The 19,219-nt window shown below is 38.6% G+C and overlaps 1 protein-coding gene across 6 annotated transcripts in view; it reads left to right on the plus strand.

Annotated features, from left to right (window-relative positions):
- Window positions 1-19,219, plus strand: part of TPK1 (thiamin pyrophosphokinase 1) — a 361,659-nt gene that overhangs the window by 304,184 nt on the left and 38,256 nt on the right. For 4 of the 6 annotated variants that reach the window (XM_060304968.1, XM_060304970.1, XM_060304967.1 and 1 more), the window contains one exon: window positions 910-1,023. The exons of the other annotated variants lie outside the window; for them this stretch is intronic. In XM_060304968.1, coding sequence (XP_060160951.1) covers window positions 910-1,023 — 114 coding nt within the window. The remainder of the gene's footprint in view (window positions 1-909; window positions 1,024-19,219) is intronic. 6 annotated transcript variants of the gene reach the window in all.

The following is a 19,219-nucleotide window of genomic DNA, read 5'->3' on the forward strand; positions in this document are numbered from 1 at the left end:
GGATATTAGACCAGCGGTTCTCGGACTACATTCTCTGAAGCTCTGACTCCTAGCAGTTTCTGTAAGGCCACCTTAGTTTGGGAGTCGGGGTAAAGCCAAGTGGACAGAGTTCTGAGCCTGGTATCCTAACTGGTCAAAGTAGGAGCAGCTCCATTTTTTATCTTTGTCAAAGCACTGAGCTAGATCATAGATAAGGTCCCTTCCAGATTAGAAATTCTATGGTAAAAGAAGTTAGAGCAAGTCATATACCTGATGGGGAGAAAAAGACATTTGCATATTTAATGTGTGAGGTAGAAAGTACATGCCACCACTCCAGTAATATAGTAAATGCTAAATAGAAAGTTTTATATTTGAGCTTGGTATAATATAGTATGCAACTCTGTATGCAAATAGTTAATGCAGAGAAGGTTTGTCAAGAAAAGAGAAAAGTAAAAGCTGTCAGCAGGAAAGGATCCATGGTATGAATATTGAAAAATGGATTGATTATTATAACTAAAGTAGGAGGGAACATATTAATTGTGGATTAAAGTAGCTTGCTTTTAAGAATGGCTAATATTTTCAGACTCATTAGAATAGTGATATGGTAAGATGCCCGCTGTTTCTAATATGAAATATTATCACTGTATATCAGTGAGGGGAAATTAAAAATGGAAATAGGTCATGATGAAATATATTAGGAGCAAGCATATATATTTATACATTTATGGACAGAGTCTTAAAACAGTGTTTTATTACCTTTGCTATAACAAATCATTTCTGTTAATAATAAAGCATTTGAGTTAAATGCTGTTTTCCTAAAAGACAGTGGTCAGACTTTCACTAAATGAAATTCTGTTCTAAAAATAGCCCCATAATTGAATGAACTTTGTTTTGATGGTAAACACTCATCTGCTATTTCTGTTTTGTAAGTATTTTTCAACAAGGCAGTGAAAAGCCACTGTGACCACTGGGATTTCATTTTCAAGAGTCTCACAGAGGTTCAGGCTGAGATGTGTCAGAAGTCCAGTTGTATTGATGTCCCTGGTAGGTAAAAGCATGGGACAGGGTGGGAGGGGAGGTCTGGAGAAACTGGAGTTGACATCTAATCCAGAGGGGAGCAGGTGGTGGAGCCAAAGAGGAAAGCAGGTTACCATGCAAGGCCCCGGGCAGCAGGGAAGATGCCTTCGAGAGCGAAGTGGGTATTTCATCAGCAAGGTGTCCCCTCAGGGGAGCAGTTGGTCTGACTAAAGCTATTTGTAATGAGGTGGATAGACCTAGAGTCTGTCATACAGAGTGAAGTAAGTCAGAAAGAGAAAGACAAATACCGTATGCTAACACATATATATGGAATTTAAGAAAAAAAAATGTCATGAAGAACCTAGGGGTAAGACAGGAATAAAGACGCAGACCTACTAGAGAATGGACTTGAGGATATGGGGAGAGGGGAAGGGTAAGCTGTGACAAAGCGAGAGAGAGGCATGGACATATATACACTACCAAACGTAAGGTAGATAGCTAGTGGGAAGCAGCCGCATAGCACAGGGAGATCAGCTCGGTGCTTTGTGATCACCTAGGGAGGGTGGGAGGGAGACGCAAGAGGGAGGGGTTATGGGGATATATGTATAACTGATTCACTTTGTTATAAAGCAGAAACTAACACACCATTGTAAAGCAATTATACTCCAATAAAAAAAAAAAAGGTTGAGCCAGAATCTTGGAGGGATTTGCATGGCATATCTTTCAGAACTTCAGGAGCTTTTGTAAACTCAGCGACTCAGAGTCCTTGGATTAATTTAACTAGGCCTTCCCCAGCCATATATAGAGAAGCAACTTCTAATAGCAGCGACTCTTCATTCCTGAGATTTGTCAGTATATGCGGGGATGTTTCTAATCTGCCTAGGTGGTGGAAATAGTTTTTTTCACATATTGGTGTGGGTGTCGGAGTGAGGGTATGTGTAAATATATGTGATACTATAGGTATTTTCAAAAATACCCTCACTGTAACATAATAGAGGCACCTTGTGTTCAGAATTTGTAAACTTTTCTCCACAGTGGTTCTGTTCGTCCCCCTAAGGGGGCATTCCCTCTTCACATGGGTTATATGAAAATCCATGCCATTCTTTTTTTTTCCCCCATTTATTATTTTTAAAAACGTAACAAGAAAATTTAAATTTACATGCATGCACATATTTTCCCAGTTGTGATCAATGTACATAGTTTGAAATGCGACTTTTTCTCTTACATGTCTGTTAGGAAATTTTTCTATATTGCTGCAGAGCCTTCATTTTTAATGACTATCATATTTATCAAACTTAAGTAACATACACTATTAGCTTGGCATTAAAACATTGTAAGAAACTTACTTTTAACTAAATCAGAAAGCATTTTTGTCTGACGTGGCATCCCAGAGCAGTAACGGTGGATTGTAAAGCAGACTTACCAGGCCTTCAACCCCTTTTAGAGCCGCCTGGCTTTATTTGCGTGGATGCCTCGGAACTTGTCCTCTCTGATGTCACAAGCCAAAATGTGTCTTTGCCTTTATGATTTCCACACTTTCGCCACTTCCATCTATACCCAAGGTGACAGCTTTAACCCACATCCTACGCATAACATACTATAGCTAGTTGAAATCTATATGGTTATTGATAAGGTTAATAGATGTCTTCACCAATTATAACAACATATATCCTAGTTGTTACAGATGTCAGATCAGCTTATACATGAGGTATAAAATAGGCTGGCTCATAGACTGGTTTAATCAAATCTTATTCAAGTGAGTTATGTCCTTCAAAGCAGTTTTGGGGGTGCCGCCGTCTTTTTCCAACCCAACACATTTCAATCTTCTAATCTCGTCCCTCTTTCTCAAGTCATAGGAAGAGGGGCAGCGTCCTGTAACAGTTCTCCCAATATGTTTACGCCTTTTTCTGAGCATAATGTTTGTATGGCTTTTTTTACTTGTCAGTCTGTTGGGGGTTATCTGGTTTGACTGGTAAATTCTAAAAGAACATGGATTGTGTGGGTATCACCTGCAGGTTTGAGATTGATGTTAAGTAACTATACTTTGCTACCTCACATATTTTCTTTCTTCACTTTCTGCGCCATTTCCATTTGTTTGATGTACTTATAAATCTCTGTTGACATTTGAAGGATAGAAGCAAATGCCACTTTAAAGCTTCCTCCGTGCAGATGAAATGATGATAATAATACAACAGATTTTCAGTACTTGCATGGAGAAGTCAAAGCCCTTCACAGACATTAACTCATTCACCTTTACAACAGCTGCATTAGAGATAACTGTGGACAGGTATTATTGGCACTTTGCACATAGATGCTGAGGTCACCTAAGGAACTTTCAGCAAAAGCCATAGCATATTATAGTGGAAAATTCAACCCTGTTTTCAGGGTTGGCGCTGAGGCCAGCGGCACAAGATGACTTGCCCAGTGTTCTACAGCCAGTCAGCAACAGATTGGGATGGTTTTTGCCATATATAGCCATCATTCTCCCACTTGTGTGAATGTTTTGGGGGCATGCCAGTGTCCACAGGTGGCAGGGCAGGGCCCCAGGAGGTGAAGGAAACAGAGCAAAGTAAATCAACTCAGAGCAGCCTTTGGACAGATTAGCATCCCCCTCTTTGCATGTACATTTAAATCTGATACAGACTTTTCACACTGAAAACTTTTGGCCAGTTCTACACAGATCATTCATTTTGCCACTAATAATGAATGTAAATAGGTCACATTTTATGGATTTGGACTGCCCTTTTTATTTCATAAACCCAGTAAGTTTTTTTGTGTTTTTGGTTTTTTTTGGATTTTCCCTAAAAACAACTCTGATGGACTCTTTAACTGCAACATGGGACCTGGGAGTAGAATTTAGTGCTGATGATATAACACATTTTCTTTCTAACAAAGAAAAATAATAACAAATTTTGTTTGCTTTGGAGAAGCCTGATCATTTGAGAGTGCTAATGCTGGGAGATGTTTTCCAACTGGCCAAATTAGCTTTGATTCCTCCAAGCACCAGCGTTTTCTTGGTCTGATTGTTTTTTGGACAGCAGGCTGAGTCATAGCACAGGAAATGTGAAGATGGAAGAATAATTGAACATCAGAAGCCTTCTCATGACTGCCGGCCCTGATCCAAGGGCAAGGAGAATGTGTGACTTGTGAGAGATGAAGATAAATGCAGCCACTCTCAAACAGAATTATAAGAGCCCTTCCTTAGACACTTGAGTTCAAGAAAGGATTAGTTGTCAAGATAGAGAGGTGACGAGTGAGTGCTCACCTTGGGAGGAGTCTTTGGCAGATCAGGATTTTGAGAGATAATGTCCTAAAAGAAAGCAAAGCTGAGGACTTGTTATCAGAGCCTGCATAACAATGAATAAGTCTCCTCTCCTCATTTTCCCTGGCACTAAGACGTTCTGGTACATAATTTGGGTTAATTTTCAGGTCCCCCTGCATCAATAAGTGTAAGCAGAGGTTATCCTTGGTGAGCTTCAATAAGTTGACAAAGGAAGGACTCTTTCCCACATACCAGGCTGAGCGCTCTGCATCTCTCTTAGGCTCTTCCAAGAAGCTGTGATGCAGATATCACTGGCTAGGTGACTTCTCCTAAATTTGGCATGCATTTTTTTCAATTAGGATTTATTTTAATGCACTTCAAATCAGTGAGCATTTCTTGCTTTCCTTTTTTTTTTTTATTGGCATATAATTGCTTTACAGTGTTGTGTTAGTTTCTGCTGTACAGTGACGTGAATCAGCTATATGTATACCTATATCCTCTCCCACTTAGACCTCCCTTCCATCCCCTCCCCCCATCTTACCCATTTAGGTCGTCACAGAGCGCACCGAGCTGAGCTTCCTGTGCTTTATAGCATGTTCCCACTAGCTATCTACTTTACGCATGATAACAGCATCACTTCAGTTTGGGGGGAATCAAGGTGAACAAGACAAAAACACTTTCCGTCCACAAGTTCTTAGCCTATTTCCCAAATTTTTGTCCAAATTTTAATATTGAATTTTAATGTTGAAACATTTCAAACCTACAGAAAATTTTAATAATACAGCAAAATCTATACTCTTTTCACCCAGATTTATTAGCTGTTAACATTCTTCTATATTTCCTTTTCTCTGTGTGTGTATTTAGCTTTCTGAACCAGTTGAGACTATGCTGAATACATGATATTTAACCCCTGAAATTCTTCAGTTTGTACCTCCTAAAAGAAAAGATATTTTTCCTACAAAACTACAGTGCTATTATCTATTCCAAAACAATAACACTGATAGAACAGTGTTATGCAGTCTATATTCATATTCCTTAGTTTTACCTGTAATGCTCTTTATAACTTTTTAAAAATCTACTAAAAAAACCATGCATTGTTTTTAGTTGTCTGTTTAGTCTCTTTTAATCCAGAAAATCTCTTTTCAGTCTTCCTTGACACTGACACTTTTGAATAGCTCAGGCCTGCTAACTTGTCAAGCGCTTCACATTCTGCATTGGTCTGATAGTTTCCCCATGATTATATTCAGCTTAAGCCTTTTTGGCAAAAATTATTACAATGAATGATGTTGTATTCATCCCTTCATCATATCAGAAGGCACATAATGTCAGTTTGTCCTTTTACTGGTGATGCTAAGCTTGATCATTTGGTTAAGATGATATTATTTTAATTGAAAGTACTACGTGGAGTTTAGTTGGAGACTGTAAATACCCTGCCCCCAACATCTGACCCTGTGGCTTTAGCATCCACTGACGTTCCTTGCCTGAACCAGTTATTACACTGGAAGCTGCAAAATGGTGCCTTGCTGATATTCTTATTCTGTTGCTCATTCCTTTAGTAGTTGGCAGTCTTCTGTAAAGAAGAGATTTTCCTCTCTCCACATGCCTTTGGGGATTCTATTTATTACTGAATGTGTTATTTGCATCACTCTCAGTATTCTTCTCTATCTCAAAGTGCCCTAAATTTTTCTGAGCACTCTTTTGTTTTCTGGAACAAGGTGTTTCAGACTCACCCTGTACTTTGCCTGCCATAGAAGAGGCGTCTAAATGGCCAACTTTTAATACAAAGTATATTCTAAGGAAGCAACCAAGCCACTTATAAATGGAAAAGACTTATTAATTCAGCCTATAGTGGGATATAGAATCAAAGAGAGACGCACAGACTAGAAGATGATATTTGACTTTAGCCTTGAAGGACACAACAAGCATAGAAAAGACTGGGTAAGTTCCAAAAGGAGGGGAGACAGCAAAACTTTTCACGGGGATAGGAAGTTCCTGATCTTTTTTTTTTTTTTAGCTGAAAAAAGTATTTTAATAGTCTCTTCAGATAATTTTACATTGGGATATAGTTGATTTACAATATTATATTAGTTTCAGGTGTACAGCAAAGTGATTCAGTTATACATATATCCATTCTTTTTCAGATTCTTTTCCCATATAGGTTATTACAGAGTATTGTGGCGAGTTCCCTGTGCTATATAGTAGGTCCTTGTTGATTATCTATTTTATATACAGTAGTGTGTATATGTTAATCCCAAACTCCTAATTTATCCCTCCCCCAACCTTTCCCTTTGGTAACCATAAGTTTGTTTTCAGAGTCTGTGAGTCTGTTCCTGTTTTGTAGATAAGTTCATCTGTATCATCTTTTTAGATTCTGTGTATAAGTGATGTCATATGATATCTGTCTTTGTTTGACTTCACTTAGTATGATAATCTCTAGGTCCATCCGTGTCCCTGCAAATGACATTATTTTGTTCTTTTTTATGGCTGAGTAATACTCCATTGTATTTATGTACCACATCTTTTTTATCCATTCCTCTGTCGATGGACATTTAGGTTGCTTCCATGTCTTGGCTATTGTAAATAGTGCTGCTATGAACATTAGGGTGCATGTATCTTTTCAAATTATGGTTACCTCCAGATATATGCCCAGGAGTGGGATTGCTGGATCATATTGTAGTTCTGTTTTTCGTTTTTTAAGGAACTCCTTACTGTTCTCCATAGTGGTAACAGTGTAGGAGGGTTCCCTTTTCTCCACATCCTCTCCAGCATTTATTGTTTGTAGACTTTTTGATGATGGCCGTTCTGACTGGTGTAAGGTGATGCCTCATTATAATTTTGATTTGCATTTCTCTAATAATTAGCGTTGTGGAGCATCTTTTCATGTGCTTTTTGGCTATCTGTATGTCTTCTTTGGAGAAATGTCTATTTAGATCTTCTGCCCATTTTTTGATTGGGTTGGTTGTTTCTTTTGATATTGAGCTGTGTGAGCTGTTTCTATATTTTGGAGATTAACCCCTTGTCAGTCACTTCGTTTGCAAATATTTTCTGCCATTCTGTGGGTTGTCTTTTCGTCCTGTTTACGGTTTCCTTTGCTGTGCAAAAGCTTTTAAGTTTAATTAGGTCCCATAAGTAAAATTGTTTATTTTTGTTTTTATTTTCATTATTCTAGGAGGTGTATCCAAAAAGATATTGCTGTGATTTCTGTCAAGAGTGTTCTGCCTATGTTTTCCTCTAGGAGTTTTGTAGTATCTGGTCTTACATTTAGGTTTATTAAGGGAATAGCAAGTAGCATGGGGTGGCTGGCAAGTAGGTTATAGGGGAGGAACTAGATGATGAAGGGCCTTAATGTCAGGCCATGATGTTTAGGGTGGGGGGCAGGGAGGTTATAGGCAACTGGAGTCCATGAGTAATTCTTTCACATGAGAGAGACATGATCAGACAAGACATTTAGAGGAGTGGGAAGGAGAGGTGACGATTTGGGGTAAGGAGTACAATTAAAGAACTATCTGCTACATGTCCAGGAAGCAGTCATTATATTCATTACAGGATGTATTGATAATATATACCCTATTCGTAATTTTATGTTAGGTTTGTTTAAATTTTGCAGTTTCAGGGTTTTTTTCTACAGTTTTGCTACATATTTTTAAACTTTCAACTTGAAGGGCAGAGGACTCAGTCTCTCTCACTGCTGAGCACATGTTAAGTATCTGAGTGTTTCTTTCTTGATCCATTCCTACAATAAGGGGAAATCATTTCAAATGGATTTGATATGCTTACTTTAAAGGTAATAGTACCTTTATAACATGAGACTCTATCACTCCATATCTGCAGGTGAAATGAAAATCAGTATCTGTATAATTAAATAATGTTCCTCTGGAGAAACAGATAATTGAATCTTAAATATAGTTCCCACCTCAGTAACCTAGAATCTGTACTGTCTAATCAATACAGTAACCATTAGCTACTTATTGCTCTTCAACACTTAAAATGTGACTGACTTGTCCAAATTAAGATATGCTGCAAGTATATATACATACCAGATTTCAAAGACTTAGTATGAAAAAGTGAAACATCTCGATAAGACATGTTAAAATGATAATATTTTAGGTATATTGGATTAAATTAATATAAAATGGCTCACTCTCAGCACTTTTATTCAACATAGTGTTGGAAGTCCTAGCCAGAACAATTTATTAAGCAAGAAAAAAAAGGCATCCAAGTTGGAAAGGAAAAAGTAAAACTGTTACTATTTGCAGATGACATGATTATTACGTGGAGAAAACCCTAAGACTTCACCAAAAAAGTGTTAGAACTAATAAATGAATTCAGTAAAGTTGTAGGATACAAAAACCAATATAAAAAATTTGTTCTGCTTCCATGTACTAATAATGAATTATCAGAACGAGGAACTAAGAAAATCGCATTTACAGTTTCATAAAACATTAAATACCTAGAAATAAATTTAACCAAGGAGGTGAAAGATCTCTACACTGAAGACTATAAGACATTGTTAAAAGAAATTGAAGACTAAAATAAATCAAAAGATATTCCACACTCATGGATTGGAAGAATATTGTTAAAATGTTCATACTACTCAGGGAGTGCAATGAATTTTCTATCAAAATCCCAGTGGCATTCTTCACAAACATAGAACAAACGATCATAAAATTTGTATGGAACCACAAAAGACCTTGAATTGCCAAAGCAATCTTAGGAACAAAGCTGGGGGAGGACCTTCAAGATGGCAGAGCAGTAAGACACAGAGATCGCCTTCCTCCCCACAAATACATCAGAAATGCGTCTATATGTGGAACAACTCCTACAGAACACCTACTGAACGCTGGCAGAGGACCTCAGGCTTCCCAAAAGGCAAAAAACTCCCCACGTACCTTGGTAGTGCAAAAGAAAAAAGGAAAAACAGAGAGAAAAGAATAGGAATGGGACCTGCACCTCTAGGAGGGAGCTGTGAAGGGGGAAAGTTTCCACACACTAGGAAGCCCCTTCGCGGGCAGAGACTGCAAGTGGCGGAGGGGGAAGCTTCGGAGCCACGGAGGAGAGCACAGCAACAGGGGTACAGAGGGCAAAGCAGAGAGATTCTTGCACAGAGGATTGGAGCCAACCAGCATTCACCAGCCCGAGAGGCTTGTTTGCTTACCCACTGGGGCAGATGGGGGCTGGGAGCTGAGGCTCCAGCTTTGGACGTCAGACCCCAGGGAGAGGACTGGCTGCATGAACACAGCCTGAAGGGGGCCAGTGCTCTACAGCTAGCCAGGAAGGAGTCTGGGAAAAAGTCTGGAACTGCCGAAGAGGCAAGAGACCATTGTTTCAGGGTGCACAAGGAGAGGGAATTCAGAGCACCGCCTAAACGAGCTCCAGAGATGGGTGTGAGCCGTGGCTGTCAGTGCAGATACCAGGGATGGGCATGAAACACTAACACTGCTGCTGCAGCCACCAAGAATCCTGTGTGCAAGCACAGGTCACTATCTACACCTCTCTTCCCAGGAGCCTGTGCAGCCCGCCACTGCCAGGGTCCTGTGATCCAGGGACAACTTCCCCAGGAAAACACACAGCATGCCTCAGACTGCTGCAACATCACGCTGGCCTCTGCTGTGGCAGGCTCACCCTGCATTCCGTACCCCTCCCTCCCCCAGGCCTGAGTGAGCCAGAGCACCCTAATCAGCTGCTCCTTTAACCCCGTCCTGTCTGGGTGAAAAACAATCGCCCTCCTGCGACCAACATGCAGAGGCAGGGCCAAATCCAAAGCTGAGCCCCGGGAGCTGTGCGAACAAAGAAGAGAAAGGGAAATCTCTCCCAGCAGCCTCAGGAGCAGCAGATTAAAGCTCCACAATCAACTTGATGTACCTGCATCTGTGGAATACCTGAATAGACAACGAATCATCCCAAAACTGAGGCAGTGGACTTTGGGAGCAGCTGTAGACTTGGGGTTCGCTTTGTGTCTAATTTGTTTCTAGTTTTATGTTTATCTTAGTTTAGTATTTAGAGCTTATTATCATTGGTAGATTTGTTTATTGCTTTGGTTGCTTTTATTTTTTTATATCTCTATATATTATTAACTAACTTTTTCTCTTTTTGTGTGTATGTGTATGCTACTTTGTGTGATTTTGTCTGTATAGGTTCACTTTTATCATCTGTCCTACGGTTCTGTCTGTCTGATATTTTTTAGTATACTTTTTAGTGCTTGTTATCATTGGTGGATTTGTGTATTGGTTTGGTTGCTCTATTCTTTTTATTTTTATTTTTTTATTTTAATAACTTTATTTTTTACTTCTTTCTTTTTTTCTTTTCTCCCTTTTCTTCTGAGCTGTGTGGCTGACAGGGTCTTGCTGCTCCGCCGGGCTGTCAGACATGAGCCTCTGACATGGGAGAGCCAAGTTCAGGACATTGCTCCACCACAGACCTCCCAGCCCCTCATAATATCAATTGGCAAGAATTCTCCCAGAGATCTCCATCTCAATGCCAAGACCCAGCTCCACTTCAATGACCAGCAAGCTCCAGTGCTAGACACCCGATGCCAAACAACTGGCAGGACAGGAACACAGCCCCACCCATTAGCAGAGAGGCTACCTAAAATCATAAGGTCACAGACACCCCAAAACACACTACCGGATGCAGTCCTGCCCACCAGAAAGACAATATCCAGCCTCATCCACCAGAACACAGGCACCAGTCCCCTCCACCAGGAAGCCAACATAACCCACTGAACCAACCTTACCCATTGGGGGCAGACACCAAAAACAACAGGAACTACAAACCTGCAGCCTGTGAAAATGAGACCCCAGACACAGTAAGGCAGGCAAAATGAGAAGACAGAGAAACACACAGCAGATGAAGGAGCAAGGTAAAAATCCACCAGACCAAACAAATGAAGAGGAAATAGGCACTCTACCTGAAAAAGTATTCATAGTAATGATAGTAAGAGGATCCAAAATCTTGGAAATAGAATGGTGAAAATACAAGAAACGTTTAAAAAGGACCTAAAAGAACTAAAGAGCAAACAAACAATGATGACCAACACAATAAGTGAAATTAAACATACTCTAGAAGGAATCAATAGCAGAATAACTGAGGCAGAAGAACGGGTAAGTGACCTGGAAGATAAAATAGTGGAAATAATTATTGCAGAGCAGAATAAAGAAAAAAGAATGAAAAGAATTGAGGACAGTCTCAGAGACCTCTGGGACAACATTAAATGTACCAACATTCAAATTACAAGGGTCCCAGAAGAAGAAGAGAGGAAGAAAGGGACTGAGAAAATACTTGAAGAGATTATACTTGAAAACTTCCCTAATATGGGAAAGAAAATAGTCACCCAAGTCCAGGAAGCACAGAGAGTCCCACACAGGATAAATCCAAGGAGAAACATGCCAAGACACATATTAATCAAACTATCAAAAATTAAATACAAAGAAAAATATTAAAAGCAGCAAGGGAAAAGCAACAAATAACATACAAGGGAATCCCCATAAGGTTAACAGCTGATCTTTCAGCAGAAACTCTGCAAGCCAGAAGGGAGTGGCAGGACATATTTAAAGTGATGAAAGGGAAGAACCTACAACCAAGATTACTCTACCCAGCAAGGATCTCATTCAAATTCGATGGAGAAATTAAAACCTTTACAGACAGGCAAATGCTAAGAGAATTCAGCATCACCAAACCAGCTTTACAACAAATGCTAAAGGAACTTTTCTAGGCAGGAAACACAAGACAAGGAAAAGACCTACAAATACAAAAACAAAACAATTAAGGAAATGGTAATAGGAGCATACATATCGATAATTACCTTAAATGTAAATGGATTAAATGCTCCAACCAAAAGACATAGACTGGCTGAATGGATCCCAAAACATGACCTGTGTCTATGCTGTCTACAAGAGACCCATTTCAAACCTACGGACACATACAGACTGAAAGTGAGGGAGTGGAAAAAGATATTCCATGCAAATGTAAATCAGAAGAAAGCTGGAGTAGCAATTCTCATATCAGACAAAATAGACTTTAAAATAAAGACTATTACAAGAGACAAAGAAGGACACTACATAATGATCAAGGGATCGATCCAAGAAGAAGATACAACAATTGTAAATATTTATGCTCCCAACATAGGAGCACCTTAATACAAAAGGCAAATGATAACAGCCATAAAGGGGAAATCGACAGTAACACGATCATAGTAGGGGACTTTACCACCCCACTTTCACCAGTGGACAGATCGATCATCCAAAATGAAAATAAATAAGGAAACACAAGCTTTAAATGACACATTAAACAAGATGGACTTAGTTGATACTTATAGGACATTCCATCCCAAAACAGCAAAATACACTTTCTTCTCAAGTGCTCATGGAGCATTCTCCAGGATAGACCATATCTTAGGTCACAAATCAAGCCTTGGTAAATTTTAGAAACTTGAAATCATATCAAGTATCTTTTCTGACCACAACACTGTAAGACTAGATATCAGTTACAGGAAAAAAAACTGTAAAAAATACAAACACATGGAGGCTAAACAACACACTAGTAAATAACCAAGAGACCACTGAAGAAATCAAAGAAGAAATCAAAAAATACCTAGAAACAAATGACAATGAAAACACAATGACCCAAAACCTATGGGATGCAGCAAAAGCAGTTCTAAGAGGGAAGTTTATAGCAATACAATCCTACCTCAAGAAATAAGAAACATCTCAAATAAACAACCTAACCTTACACCTAAAGCAATTAGAGAAAGAAGAACAAAAAACCACACAGTTAGCAGGAGGAAAGAAACCATAATGATCAGATCAGAAATAAATGAAAAAGAAATGAAGGACACAATAGCAAAGATCAATAAAACTAAAAGCTGGTTATTTGAGAAGATAAACAAAATTGATAAACCATTAGCTAGACTCATCAAGAAAAAAAGGGAGAAGACTCAAATCAACAGAATTAGAAATGAAAAAGGAGAAGTAACAACTGACACTGCAGAAATACAAAGGATCATGAGAGATTACTACAAGCAACTCTATGCCAATAAAATGGACAACCTGGAGAAAAATGGACAAATTCTTAAAATGCACAACCTTCTGAGACTGAACCAGGAACAAATAGAAAATATAAACAGACCAATCACGAGCACTGAAATTGAAACTGGGATTAAAAATCTTCCAACAAAGAACAGCCCAGGACCAGATGTCTTCACAGGCAAAATCTATAAAACACTTAGAGAAGAGCTAACACCTATACTTCTCAAACTCTTCAAAACATGGCAGAGGGAGGAACACTCCCAAACACATTCTACGAGGCCACCATCACCCTGATACCAAAACCAGATAAAGATGTCACAAAGAAAGAAAACTACAGGCCAATATCGCTGATGAACATAGATGCAAAAATCCTCAACAAAATACTACCAAAAAGAATCCAACAGCACATTAAAAGGATCATACACCATGATCAAGTGGGGTTTATCCCAGGAATGCAAGGATTCTTCAATGTATGCAAATCATCAATGTGATACCCCATAGTAACAAATGGAATAAAAACCACATGATCATCTCAATAGATGCAGAAAAAGCTTTCGACAAAATTCAACAACCATTAATGATAAAAACTCTCCAGAAAGTAGGCATAGAGGGTACTTAACATAATAAAGGCCATATATGACAAACCCACAGCCAACATCATTCTCAATGGTGAAAAACTGAAACCATTTCCACTAAGATCAGGAACAAGACAAGGTTTCCTATTCTCACCACTATTATTCAACATAGTTTTGGAAGTTTTAGCCACAGCAGTCAGAGACAAAAAAGAAAGAAAAAGAATCCAAATCGGAAAAGAAGTAAAGCTGTCACTGTTTGCCGATAACATGATACTATACATACAGAATCCTAAAGATGCCACCAGAAAACTACTAGAGCTAATCAATGAATTCGGTAAAGTAGCAGGATGCAAAATTAATGCACCAAAATCTCTTGCATTCCTATACACTAATGATGAAAAATCTGAAAGAGAAATTAAGGAAACACTCCCATTTACCATTGCAACAAAAAGAATAAAATATCTAGGAATAAATCTACCTAAGGAGATAAAAGACCTGTATGCAGAAAACTATAAGACACTGATGAAAGAAATTAAAGATGATACCGACAGATGGAGAGATATACCATGTTCTTGGATTGGAAGAATCAACATTGTGAAAATGCCTATACTACTGAAAGCAATCAGCAGATTCAATGTAATCCCTATCAAACTACCAATGGCATTTTTCACAGAACTAGAACAAAAACATTTCACAATTTGTATGGGAACACAAAAGACCCCAAATAGCCAAAGCAATCTTGAGAAAGACAAATGGAGCTAGAGGAATCAGGCTCCCGGACTTCAGACAATACTACGAAGCTACAGTAATCAAGACAGTATGGTACTGGCACAGAAACAGAAAGATAGATCAATGGAACAGGATAGAAAGCCCAGAGATAAACCCATGCACATATGGTCACCTTATCTTTGATAAAGGAGGCAAGAATATACAATGGAGAAAAGCCAGCCTCTTCAAGTGGTGCTGGGAAAACTGGACAGCTACATGTAAAAGAATGAAATTAGAACACTCCCGAACAGCATACACTAAAGTAAGCTCAAAATGGATTAAAGACTTAAATGTAAGGCCAGACACTATAAAACCCTCAGAGGAAAACAGGCAGAACGCTCTATGAAATCACAGCAGGATCCTTTTTGACCCACCTCCTAGAGAAATGGAAACAAAAATAAACAAATGGGACCTAATGAAACTTAAAAGCTTTTGCACAGCAAAGGAAACCATAAAGAAGACGGAAAGACAATCCTCAGAATGGGAGAAAATATTTGCAAATGAAGCAAATGACAAAGGATTAATCTCCAAAATATACAAGCAACTCATGCAGCTTAGTATCAAAAAAACAAACCCAATCCAAAAATGGACAGAAGACCTAAATAGACATTTCTTCAAAGAAGATATACAGATTGCCAACAAACACATGAAAGGATGCTCAACATCACTAATCATTAGAGAAATGCAAATCAAAACTACAATGAGGTATCACCTCACAGTGGTCAGAGTGGCCATCATCAAAAAATCTACAAACAATAAATGCTGGAGAGGGTGTGGAGAAAAGGGAACCCTCTTGCTCTGTTGGTGGGAATGTAAGTTGATACAGCCACTATGGAGAACAATAGGGAGGTTCCTTAAAAAACTACAAATAGAACTACCATACGACCCAGCAATCCCACTACTGGGCATATACTCTTAGAAAACCATAATTCAAAGAGTCATGCACCACAACGTTCTTTGCAGCACTATTTACAATAGCCAGGACATGGAAGCAACCTAAGTGTCTATCGACAGATGAATGAATAAAGAAGATGTGGCACATATATACAATGGAATATTACTCAGCCATAGGAAGAAACGAAATTGAGTTATTTGTGGTGAGGTGGATGGACCTAGTGTCTGTCATACAGAGTGAAGTAAGTTAGAAAGAGAAAAACAAATACCATATGCTAACACATGTATATGGAATCTGAAAAAAAAAGTTTCTGAAGAACCTAGGGGCAGGACAGGAATAAAGACGCAGACATAGAGAATGGACTTGAGGACACGGGGAGGGGGAAGGGTAAGCTGAGACGAAGTGAGAGAGTGGCATGGACATGTATACACTACCAAATGTAAAATAGATAGCTAGTGGGAAGCTGCCGCATAGCACAGGGAGATCAGCTCGGTGCTTTGTGACCACCTAGAGGGGTGGGATAGGGAGGGTGGGAGGGAGACGCAAGGGGGAGGGGATATGGGGATATATGTTTATGTATAGCTGATTCACTTTGTTATAAAGCAGCAACTAACAGAGCAATATAAAGCAATTTTACTCCAATAAAAGTGCTTAAGAAAAAAAGAACAAAGCTGGAGGAATCATGCTTCCCGATTGTAAACTATATTTCAAATAAAAGAAGACACATAGGTCAAGTGGAACCAAACAGCCCAGAAATAAACCCATGCATATATGATCAATTAATTTTCAACAAAAAAGACAAAAATATACAATGGAGAAAGGGCAATCTCTTCAACAAATCGTGTTGGGAAAACTAGATGTCCACGTGCAAAAAGAAGGAAACTAGACCTCTATCTTATACCATACACAAAACTGAACTGAAAATGGATTAAAGATTTTAACGTAAGACCTGAACCATAAAACTCCTAGAAGAAAACATACAGAAAAAGCTCCTTGCCATCCACTCTGCAGTGATTTGTTTTGATTTGACCCCAAAAGGAAAGGCAACAAAAGCAAAAAAGTAGTAAGTGGGACTACACTGAACTAAAAGGCCTCTATGCAGGAAAGGAAGCCATCTTCTGCAAAGGAAACCATCAACAAAATTGAAAATCAACCTACTAAAAGGGAGAAAATGTTTGCCAATATATCAGATAAGGAATTAATATTCAAAATATATAAAGCACTCATACAATAGCAAAAAAATTTTTAAAATGGGCAGATGATCTGAATAGACTTTTTTTCCATATGAGACACATACAGATGGACAACTGGTACATGAAAATGTGCTCAACCTCACTAATCATCAGGGAAATGCAAATCAAAACCATAGTGAGTTATACTCACCTCACACCTGTTAGCATGGCTATTACCAAAAAGACAAGATAACAAGTGTTGTGAAGGCTGTAGAGAGAAGGGAACCCTCGTGCACTGTTGGTGGGAATGTAAACTGGTGCAGCCATGGTGGAGAACAGTAGGGAGGGTCCTCAAAAAATTGAAAACAGAACTTCTATCTAACCCAGAAATCCCCCTTCTGGATATTTATCCAAAGGAAACGAAAATGCTAACTTGAAAGGATATCTGTGCCCCCATGTTCACTGCAGTATTATTTACAATAGCCAAGACATGGAAACAACTTTAAGATCTTTAAGTGTCCATCAGTGGATGAATGGATATGCACACCCACACAGGAATATTACTTGGCCATAAAAAAGAAGGAAACCTTGCCATCTGCAGCAACATGGACGGACTCTGAGAGCATTATGCTAAGTGAAGCAAGTCAGACAGAGAAAGACAAACACAGGATGATCTGATATATATGTGGAATGTAAAAAATACACTAAAAATCAGTCTCATAGATACAAAGAACATACTGGTGATTGCCAGAAGTGGGGGGTGAGAGGGTGGAAGAAATGAGTGAAGGTGATCACAAGGTACAAACTTCCAGTTATAAAATAAATAAGTCACGGGGATGTGATATACAGCATGATGACTATAGTTAATAATACTGAATTGAATATTTGAAACTTGCTAAGAGGGTAGATGCTGCATGTACTCCACACCTCTAAACTAGAAATAGTTTGACTTTCTGCCTTTAAGAAAATGAAAATGTAATATAGCAATTTAACTTTTGAAAAGTTTCAAGAACCACTATAAGTCTAAATGCTGTTTTATAGGATACAATTTTAATAGTAATAATCCTGCCAGGAGTTCCTATTTTAAAGTGTAAATTAGCAATTTTTAAATAGAAAGTTTGTCTCACGTATATACATACGAAGACATTTTTAAGATCTCTAGTTCAAAAAATTAAGATTGTAAAGACCAGTCACAGTGAACTGATTTTAGAGGTAGTATGGTTTGCTTTAATGCTAACGAAATCTGAGTCACATTTTCTTAATGTACAGCCATTACTCCAATGAGGCTAAGCATCTTCAGAGAATAATTGATGGATGTAGAGCATACAGTGGTTCCATTATGTTGAAGTAGTTAATGATGTCCAGTAAGTCTAATTAACTCCTAGAACTTAACCTAATATTCCAGGATGGTAGGGAACCTTGGGATTCCTCATAATAGGTTTATTAAACATGTATCTGTGTGGTAGAAACAGTACTACTTTAAGTCTTAGAGTGGTTTTATCGGTCTCACTAAGTCATCCACTTACCCTACTCTGTCAGGCTGTTGACAGTTCTATACTTCAGGGAAACAGACCAGCATCAATTCTCTTTTTAGAGCTCTTCAAAGTAGTGCTTTAACCTCCCATAGTAACATATGTCTAACAACTTTTATGATCATCATAGCCTGTGGATTTAAACTCTCTGAGCTTCATTTTCCTCATCTGTAAACTACAGATAAAAGCCTGCTGTGCCTTGAACACTGTAAGTGCTCAGATAATGTCTTGAATGAATGAGAATTACTCCATCCCAAAAACCACCTCTTTGAGTAGCATCTCCCAGACAAAGTTTGTTCACTCCCTTCTCTTTTACTCTCTCGGTTTTGCTGATTTTTAGATACATTTGCATTACCTTTTAAATAATTTATTTTTATCAGACAACCAGTGTCAATCCACAGATTCTTGGGATGCCAGGCCTCTGGGGGATTCCTCCCCATTCCACTAGAACATACAGCCATTCCGGCTCCATCCTCATTAGCTCCTGCCTCCTGCTTCCATCCTGTCCACTGAATTGGACTGTATATACGTCTTCACCTTTTACTAAAATGTGAAGTCCTTGAAAGCAGACACACTCATGTTTGTATCCTTAATGCCAGCACAGGGTATAACCTTCATAAATATCTGTCAGACAAATGAGTTTGTACATGTATGCAGATGACACCTGAAATGATTTTAAGCATCACACATAACCTAGCCTGGCAAAGTTCATCTCATTCTGTCTCTCAGCTGGCTATAAACTAGTCACTTGAATTAAGGCATTTGCTTATTGTTCAAATCATGACATCTCTCTTTTTTCATTTTAAAAGACTCTTAAGGTAGGAGAGGAAAATCTGATCTACTTTATTGACAAAATAACAGAAGAAAGCAAAAGGGATGGAAATTCCTTGAATACTTACTGTGTGTTAGAATTTTGACTATATCATCCATACAACTTCTCTGTGAAGCAGACATTATTATCCACATTTTGCGTATGAGGAAACTGAAGTCAGAAGG

Source organism: Globicephala melas, chromosome 9, assembly GCF_963455315.2.
Source record: "Globicephala melas chromosome 9, mGloMel1.2, whole genome shotgun sequence".
Taxonomy (NCBI): Eukaryota; Metazoa; Chordata; class Mammalia; order Artiodactyla; family Delphinidae; genus Globicephala; species Globicephala melas.